This window comes from Propithecus coquereli, unplaced genomic scaffold (genome assembly GCF_000956105.1).
Source record: "Propithecus coquereli isolate 6110/MARCELLA unplaced genomic scaffold, Pcoq_1.0 Scaffold71, whole genome shotgun sequence".
In the NCBI taxonomy this organism is placed as follows: Eukaryota; Metazoa; Chordata; class Mammalia; order Primates; family Indriidae; genus Propithecus; species Propithecus coquereli.
Window position 1 is genome coordinate 2,841,333 of NW_012153174.1, and position 10,154 is coordinate 2,851,486.

At 38.8% G+C, this 10,154-nt stretch overlaps 1 protein-coding gene across 1 annotated transcript in view; it reads left to right on the forward strand.

The window, feature by feature from the left end:
- TOX (thymocyte selection-associated high mobility group box) overlaps window positions 1-10,154 on the forward strand; it is a 312,563-nt gene that overhangs the window by 175,822 nt on the left and 126,587 nt on the right. The window contains exon 3 of the mRNA XM_012661394.1: window positions 9,743-9,985. Coding sequence (XP_012516848.1) covers window positions 9,743-9,985 — 243 coding nt within the window. The remainder of the gene's footprint in view (window positions 1-9,742; window positions 9,986-10,154) is intronic.

Here is a 10,154-nt window from a genome sequence, read left to right on the forward strand (position 1 = left end):
TCCCTGGATTTGTTCCAGAGTGGCGGTTCCTCCACACCTGTACCACCACTGCCCACCTGTTCCCTCTGCACTCTGTACCCCACACCTCTTCTTGTCCATCCTGGATGCTAACAAAGCACAGGAGGTCTTTCCATAGAAGACCATCTCACCCTCCCCATCCCCTCCCCAAGGATCCCACCTTCTGGGAAACTGAACGTGGAGGGGTCTTACCTTCGTTAAACTGGGGAAATTCTCTCCACTTGTTCGACTCTTTTTTCTTCCACATTCCTATCTTCAGCGTCAGCCTTCTTTGTAGCAAAGATTTAGGAAGTGAGATGACCTCCAGTAGTTAAACGTACTTTCCTGGTACAAAGATCCAAAAAGTAGGAATTGCCTGTCAGCGTGTGATGAGTGGAAATAGGGGCTTCTTATCCTCTTTTCTGGACCCCTTGATTGAAGAGCCAAACCAAGAACACAGGCCATCTGTTAGCTCCCGTCCTTTGCTAATTTGGCTTTATGTAGAATGTGAGTTTATACGTCCACTATTTATTGATTTCTACTCAAGAGACAAAAAATGAAAACAATCACCATAAACACATACAGCATGTATTTTTAAATTGATATACAAAATATATACCTATAAAAATAGGCTGACACTGAGTGCACAGCCCCATGCTGGCTGCTTGCATCTGATTGAGCAAATAGAGCCTGACCCTGACCATCAGCAAAAATCAATTTAACACAGGTTTTTTTGAAAAATGAAAATTTATTGAAACTCAAAGACTGCTCATGTTTAAAAATAGTATATTAAAACTTAATGCATTTTATTCAATTATTAAATGTAAAAAAATCTATGTAATGATACTGTGGGTTTACTTTCTACCCAACTCATTCTATAAAAAACAAGGAAATAATTTAACCTCTCTGGGCTTCATTTTCTTCATCTGCAAAGTGGGGGGATGATTCCTTAGGTTTCTTCTTGAGCAAGCATTCTGTGATTCCATTTAAGTATAAATATAGAGCTCTAGAACATTATCCTCAGGAAATAAATGAATAAGGTTATTCATCTTAGTGTGATTGGTAACAAGAAAATTGGAATCATCCTAAATGTTCAAAATAGAGAACTGGTAGAATAAATTATAGAACATGAAAATAATACACAGCCATCTAAACAATAATATAGATAATATTTATTGGCATGGAAAATTATTCACAATCCATTTTAAGTGATCAGATTAAATTATATAATGGTATGATAATAACAATGTAGCTAACATGACATTTATTGATTTCTTCTTTGTCTCATTTATCTTATTTAATCCTGATATATATTTAATGAGCTAAATACTGTAGCCCTATGTTATAGCTTTGGAAACTGAGTCTTAGAGAAAATAAATAACTGCATCTACTAAGAGAAGGGCTGAGATTTGCATTTAGCATTTCTAGTGTCAAAATCAGAGCTCTATAATCTGACTTTTGTTATTAAAAACAAAACCAAAAGCCCAAACCAAATTAGTAAATATGCAATAAAAAGAATCTTGAAAGATACACATTTTAATAATGTTTCATTTTGTCCTAGTGGTTGGATTAAAGGTGATTTTTTTATATATATTTTCTATTATTACAAAACTGGTTAAATGGGTTATTTATAAAATAAAGCCAAAAACTGTAGAACTGGATCTCAGAATGTTTGAACTCAATGCGAGAATTGGAAAAAAAAATCTAGAAGACTAAAAAACTTATAGATTGCATTTTATATAAAATTATACACTAAACAATGAAACTAAATACTTCAATTATTCCCTTTAAGCATTGAATATGGAATAGTGAGCTATCCCTCAAAAACGTGCATGGGCCCCGACTAACTTTCAGAAGTAGCTTCTCCACTTCCGTCTGCTCTCTCTCATTGTTCATGTGTGATTGTGGGGGAAGTACATTATTCGTTTTCTGGAAGCTTGGGGTCTTTTTAGTCAAGGGGAGATCCTTATTTATGACAACTGCACACAATGCCTGGTTTTAAAATGTCCCCTAAAAATATTGCCTGGAGACTTACGTAGACCCCCAAACAATCCTGAGAAGAAAAAAGTCTCTGCCCTACTCCACTGTCATTAATGAATTTTGGCCTGAGAAACCCCTGCATGAAAATGCTAAGGGCTTTTTTTGGAAATACATGGAGAGGGGAATCTGGCACCAGCCATGATGATGGAAGAGTGTTAAGCTACCCTCCCCCACCCTCACCTGATCTGGTTAAAGTGGTTGGCTACCTGGCCCCAGAATCCCCTGAATCCTCAAAGCTTCAGCCGATAAGCCCTGACATCAAGGCTCAAAGCGCTCCCAAACTGGCCCCAGGAAGAGCCAATGTCTGACATTCTCAGGGGTAGGCTCAAATTGACCCTGTTTTCTAGTCACATTCAGGCTTTGCACACTGGTTTTACATAACTGAAATTTTACTGCACCCAGTCCCAGTAAAGGCCTGCACTGAGCCCAGTACCCCAAAGTTTGTTTTGATCGATGGGTTCAATCTTGCCCTTGAAATTATCTTAGAGGTTGAAGACCTGACCTTGATGTTGAACCTCCTTGCTGCTGCCCACACATCTGCCTGGACTTGCTCATTTGTCGGTTTTGTGGTCCTCCCCTGATCACTTATCTCAGCAGAAGTGTCTGATCTTCAAGCCCTGATATCAGTGTAAATCTGCTTATAGCAGTCCCTTGATCATCCCAGCTTCAAGTAATTCCTCTTTTGTTTACACTCTGATATCCCTTAGTTTGACACTTTAAACATCCTGCTCTTCATTGGAAGCCTAAGTTCCTATTTCTCTCTTCTAATTCACTCCCTTCAGAACAAACTGTGTCTTCTGGTTCTTTGTATCTCAAATCCCACTTTGCAGGTGTCTTACACATAGTAGGTACACAGCAAATGTGGCTGTAACAAATGCGGCTCATTGCCTTTTACTTCACATGGGTTACAGAAATTAATGAGCACAGATGAAATAAATGTTATACTTTCTACCAAAAATTTCATTTTGGTAACTGTTGCTTGAAAAATTAGTACATTGTGTGTTTTTAAATGAAGATGATTTATTGCTATTGTCTAACATGTGAAGAAAGACAAAAAAATTGTTTGCAGGATCATTGGCTTGAGCACATCAATGGCACTGTTGGACAATTCTTGCTGAGTGTTAAGATGATTTATGTAACAGACCAAAGCTTTCCACAGTAATACATTATAGTCTCCAGCTATCAACCCTTGTTCATGCAGAGACAAAGGAATCTGAAAAATACCTACTTCTGAAGGTCTTCTCAAAAGAAATCAGAGATTATGTTGATGCTATTTAAACTCTTTCAGGAAAAATCACCATTAATGCCATATCTTAACTCTTGAAAATGTATAGAGGAAGTTTATTATTTTTCTGATAAAATTCTCAGTTTACTTTGCTTTTCATTCTGTTATCTGAACCACGTAACAAGATTGTTCAATAACAGAAGACAAAACATGTTTAAACATTAGTATTTTTCTGTTCTTAACTTTTAGGAATTATGTTACAGATTAAAAATTAAGGCACTCTGTATATGTTTGATGGCAGTGCTATTTATTTATCCTTCAAATTAAGTTCTATATGAGAAACATAGTTTACAAAGTTATAACCATAGCCATATTTTTGGTGTATGCATGATTGCATGAATCCGTCACATAATTTAAAGATACATACAAGATGATATCTTTTGAATTCTTTTGAGTTATGGGATTTGTTGTCACCAAAGATTGAATGCTCTGTGTAATGATTGCAATATGTGGACAGAGACCCACAAATACAATGCCTCTGGTAGAGAAACTAGATTTTAAAAAGAGAAGAAAAGGCAAAGTCCAGAAGAGATTTCCCATTATTACTTCCCAGTTAGCATATATTAACACCCTATCTAGACAGTATGAAAACATGAATTCTCTGTCATCAAAAGAAAAGTCAGTATAATTAACATTCCACTTCCAGATATAATAATGTAGAATAAGAATAAAAGAACAGGCTGTAGCAAAAGGAAATGGTGGGCTGCAAAAGGAGAAAATAATGTAAACAGGACACCCAGATCATGGGATGTGTAAAGCAGTAAGATGAAAAAGGAATGTATGTAATTAAACAGACGGGGGGAATGAGATCTTCCAGAAATCAGGTGAGAAGTTTCCTTTCCTTTTCCACTGAAATGAGAGGCTGAGAAGGTTGGACATTGGCGAAGGACTTTGGCTTTAGTCAAATGTCTGGAAAGACATCTAAGGGGATCAAACCAAAGCAGAACCGAGGGATCCTGTTACTCTCCTAAACCCAGTCTCTGGATTCTAGTCTCAAAAGTGATCCCTCTGATTAGCAGTTTAACCTCCTATCCAAGAATCACCCAGGGAAGATAGCCTTGCTAGGGACACAGCCACTAGGCTGTGCAAACCTAGACAGTGACATTCATTGGCCTTTTACCTGGTGGCTAGGAGTAGACTGTCAGAACCTGACCGGCCAGGGCCGCGGGCCTGCCAGCGCCAGCAGGGCGACAACATCTGCTCTGTGCGCGTTAAGTCTTCCCGATCACCTTCCCCTGCTGAGCACCTTCCTCTGTTCCTCACCATCTTTTTATTCTTTAATTTAAAAAATGCAATGTAATCCCATTAAAATAAAGGTAAAGCCTTATCTTAGCCATTTATGGGGAGCGATTAAATAAATGCATTAAGTATGAATGGGGCTGCACTTTGCTCCACTGTGAGGCCTAATCAGTGGCAAATACACTGAAACTCTTTCTTGATGAGGTTTGGGGGAACGTGTCTAAATCCTCTACCATCCTGTCTATAGTTGTTTGTTTTCTTGGGGATGACCCAGTCCATGATAGGTCTAAATCCACTTAATAACTGTAGCTAGGTAGAACTTCAGTTTATGAAGATCCTTCTATCTGGCACACATGCATTGTTAGGTTACCTATGTTTTTGTTTTTGATGCTCATTAACAACACCACTGGGCAGATTTTGAAACAGAGGCTCTTAAGGAGAAAGAAACTTGCCTCAGAACCCAAAGGAATAAATACTTGGGAGAACCCAGAGGTAAACCCTATTGGATTCCAAAGCCTCGATTCTTTTCGACATATTCTGTGGTCCTTCTCATCAGTCCCTGAAGGACTCATTATGCTTGTTCTCTGCCAGTCCAGAATCTATCTCCTTCTCATCAGAGCAAGATGTAGCACTGGATAAGCTAAATGTGCAACTGCCACCTTTTAAGGTTTTAAGAAAATGACCTGAAGTTGTCATCGACTCTGTTATTTAGAACTGTAAAAATACCCTCTTGAGGTTGGTAATATAATATTTTGAAATTACTACTTTAATGCTCCCAACAGTCTTCCTGTGGCCTTAAAAAGTTCACCCATTTTCCAGAATGAGCTAAGCCTGCTGAGAGCACACTCCACTCTCATTGAGCGCCACCTGGAGCCTGCTCCCTAAACACAGGGCGATGCCCGGTGCCTCCTGCTCTAGAGTCCGGGGCCCAGCATGTGGCCCCGCGCGGGCACGGTGGCACTCTCCTGTGTCTGTAACCGGCGAGCAGCTGAAGATCAAGGAGAAGCTGGTTAAGTCACAATGATATAATTTTGAGTTCTGTGAATCATTTGGAGCATGTAGACCAGTTCTGGTTTGGTTTAGACCAAGTCATTTTGTAGGCTTATTTGTTTCCAATTTACCTTTAGTCAATATGGTGAAGGTCCAAGATAAAATTAAAAGTATTGGCCTGAATTTTGCCTCACTGTCCCTAACTGCTTCCTCTCCATTTGTGTAGATAGTCAGCACTGATTTGCTGCATTTTGGGGGGAAGAGGGAGCCCGTACGGTTCACTCTGCTGTGACGATTCTCATCTCTCAACTGGGGTGGGTGAAATGCACTGTGAGGGGTGATGAGGAAGACGACACCACCTCTGAGAGTCCACACTTAGCCTCCCCAGCATTCTGTCCCGGAACCGGCCTCCTGCACCTCCTGAGGACATGGCATTCACTCCTTGGTGGCCTCTAACTCAGACTACAAAAATGTAGCCCTGTTGTCTCATGGGGACCTGGGGTTCCTCTTGGAAAGGATCAAATGATCTTTGTTCTCAAGGCTGTTGGAGAACGGACGATTCTTCAAACTCCAGGCCTCGTGGAATCTCAAGGGAGGGAAACAAGCCCAAGTCAGAAAATGAGCCTGAGTAAGTGGGCAGGTGCGGAGGCCCCTGTAGCACCAGGCTTGGCCTCACGTAAGTCGCTCTGACTGTTCTGCCTGGGCTCGCCAGTGTTCCTGCTTCTGTGATCAAAGTAGCCTTTCATCTAATCTGGCCCTCCAGCTGGTCAGGCGCGGGTATCCAGACGCTGCTGTGACCTTCCTTGGTGCACCCCAGCCGTCACCCGAGGGCTCCTGTTGTCCTGCCTGCAGTGGTGTTAGGCTCCAACAGCTTTTGGGAACTGGAGCCCACAAACTCCTCTATGAATCCTCCGGGATCTCTGTGTCACAATGAGAATGGGAGGGGCCAGCCACTTCAGGAGGCCAGAGCAGGAGCCAGAGAGGGACACAAGCTACCCTTCCCATCCTTCCTCAAGCTGCTCAAGCGTTTACTTCTCTAACAGGATATTTTTGGCCTCTTAACGCACTGTGAGATTAATGTTACATACCGTGTTGTCAACTGGCCAGTGCAAAGTCTTGGGAATACAACATATTTACTCAAACGCCTGAATAACAGTGATATATTCACAAACTTCATGCCTTTAGCATTCATTTATCCATTTATTCATGCATGCATGCATTCATTCATTCAGTGACCCATTTGTTTATTCATTCAACAAACGTTGTACACTAATTCCAATTAGGCAGCTTCATGGGGAATAAAGGAAAATACTGAATCATATCCTCTTGTATTCCATCCCCCAAAACTTCAAATTGTCTGTACTATAAAACTTACACATATTCCCATTAAGGTTTTCAAAATCAAAGTAAAGCTGTCATGTGATAGAAATCAATGTTGAGGAATTAGCTAATTCATTTCCACATAAAAAGTAATTAGTAATTAGTCTGACATTGAACTTTTTGTAAGTTCTGGGACATTTCGACATTTGTACAATTACCACTATACTTTTATATGGCATCAATTACACTGTAATAAGCTTATGGCAAATAACCATATTATGACTTCTAATGTAAAGAACAGAAACTACTAAGTAACCTCATGTTGTTAAAATTCTTGATCCACATAACTACCCATTACCAGTGAAGTTGTGGGATCTGTGGTTTTCATATATAATTGCATGGATTAAATAATGTTAATGTATAATTACATGAAAATAAACCATGTAGCTTAGCTAAATTGGAGTACAATTGTTATGACTGAATATAAAGTGATACCAATTAAACCTTCCTTTAAAACACCGCAAATTAAGATTTAACTACTGAAGAAACTCTAGGATGTAAAGTCATAGTGTACCAAAGGTGGTACTATTCCTTAGTATTTTCAGATGTATAATGGCATTTCTAAAATTAAAAATATCTTTCTCCTTTATAACTGGAATTGATTGTGCCTTATTCAAGAAAGTTTCAAGCAGGCACCAATTAACTTCTTAAAAGATAAGTATCAACAACTAACATTTGCAATGTGGACAAAGGGACAAATTATGAAATCTTGTGCTTATATAGAGGAACTATTTAACTTCAGTGAGTGGGCAATGGGTATAATTTAGGAAAAGAAAGACCTGATACTAATTCTCAAATTACGAAACTTTGTTTATCAAAAACAGTTGGGTGCTGGCAATTTTGTATCCTTCAGCCTAATAAAATAATAGCAATTAAACTACTTATGTAAATATCATAGCAGTAAAAATGCCTTCTTCCTTCATATATACATTCCTCAGATGTATTGACTTGATCTTTTACCAGCCTAGTGAAATTGGAGAAGTTATTTGATTTCTGAACTTCAAATTTCTCTTTAGGAAACTTGGGAGTAATAATAGCTGCCAAAGGATTATTGTAAGGATTAATCAAAGAAAACACAGTCAAAGGACTTGATACAGTGCATTATATGAATGAAATAGGTATTAATAAACACACTTCCCCTCTCTCACCATCCTGTTAGGCATCTTTTATGCTGCTTCTTATGTGAATACTTCTACAAAGAACTGATGGCTTAGATCTGTAAGGTCTAAAATATATCCCACATATGAGAATTTAATTGAACTTGTAATGTTGACACCGAATACTAATATATTTTTCAGACGAGAGATATATACTGTTACCAGAAAAATTTGGTAACAGGTGATTGAACTTTTAGAGGTGGTGATTTATTTTTTAGCAGAACTTCAGATATTTAAGAAAAATTATCTGTGCAGATGAATAAATCTTCCCTTCATATACCCTCTGTCTCTACACATGCCTCTCTGTGACCAGGTCTAAATTCCAGATGTTCCAAGTAGCTCTTCATTTAAACTTGTCTTCTGACAGCGCCTAAACAAATATATCAAAACTTGTACAACATTTAGCAAGTGGAACTTGAAGATTTTCTTTCTGTTAGACAAATAGACGCCATCTGGAAAAAATAACCCCAGGCACTTGGACGCAGGAGCATGAAGCTTATTGGCTGAACACCCAATGAATACCTTACACTACTTTCTTTGGCGCCTACGCTCTGCCTGCTCATTTCAAATCTTGCACACTTGAGCAGGCGCTGGGCTGTTAGACAAGGGAATCCTTGTTAGCCGTGCACCCAAACATGATGAAGGCTCTCTTAATTTGAAAGATAAGCTTGCGAGAATTATCTGGACCAAAATGTTTCTTTTCATATTATGACACCTGTTATATAAAGCACTGCCGGATATCACTATGTATTTGATATTAATTGGTAACAATGTTCCATTTTTCAGTTCTTCCTTATATTTTTCAACACTTAAACCGCATTCCATTTTAAACAGGCGTATCCTCATATAATCTTTCCTTCCTTCTTTCCCCCTCCGTCCTTCGTATTTTATCTGAAGTTAGTTTGTAAAAGAAAATGCCCCAGATATGTTAATTATATGTATTTTACTGATTGATTTTTATTCCAGAATTAGTATTATTTTGCCTTTCAAAATGCAATGGACTCCATTTAAATGATTGCAATATTATTTACCTTTTAGGGAAAATCAAATAAATGTTAATAGAAATCATGAAAGTAATCTTCACTTTTATTTTGATGATAAAATCCTCATGATAAAAATAGCTTTTAATGGCATTTTTTTAATAGATCAGACTTTCAGAACAACCACACTTAAGCAGCATGCTTAAGTTACTTCTTCACTAAGAACTTTTCTTTTGTCAATTGTGAGCGGGTAGCTTTTCAAAACTCAAAAGCAATTGCCCCAGAACTTCTGGAATTCATTTTTATTACATCCATGATCTGAGCAGTAGGGAGCCCTGTGAAACATGTTTGATCAAACATTAATTTTATAAATTGCCTTCCTTCCCTACAATTCCCATGAAAAAGGTATTCAGCTAGATTAAAACTCTGGAAAATTTTAATGGGACCTTTGAAATCTGTCTGAGTTCAGCTTTTTGGAAAAATAAAACTGCCTAATGGAAGCTGTCTTTATAACAGAAGTGGATCCGCCTTTGAGGCAATCTGAGTGTTTTAAACGTCTTTGCCAAACCCATATACTGCTTGTGATAATATCTGAAGAGTCATGTGTGTTTGACAGAATGACGAAGAACGAGAGGATGATAATTTGCCACAATGTCACTCTTGTCTTTGCACAGTCCTACCCTGGTCCAAGCCTGGAAAGTGAAGACTTTAACATTCCACCAATCACTCCTCCTTCCCTCCCCGACCACTCGCTGGTGCACCTGAATGAAGTCGAATCCGGTTACCATTCTCTGTGTCACCCGATGAACCATAATGGCCTGCTACCATTTCATCCACAAAACATGGACCTCCCCGAAATCACCGTCTCCAATATGCTGGCCCAGGACGGAACACTGCTCTCCAACTCCATTGCTGTGGTAAGAATCTGCCTAGCTGTTTGTGGTGGGGAGTGAGGGACACAGTGAGGGCAGGGACTCATTTAATTCGGGACCCTTACGTTGTGGTAACAGCATTCTGCAACTGTTTTTGGCTATGGAAACTGTGTTCTCCATAAATCCTATACATTTCTTTTTTTTTTTTTTTTTA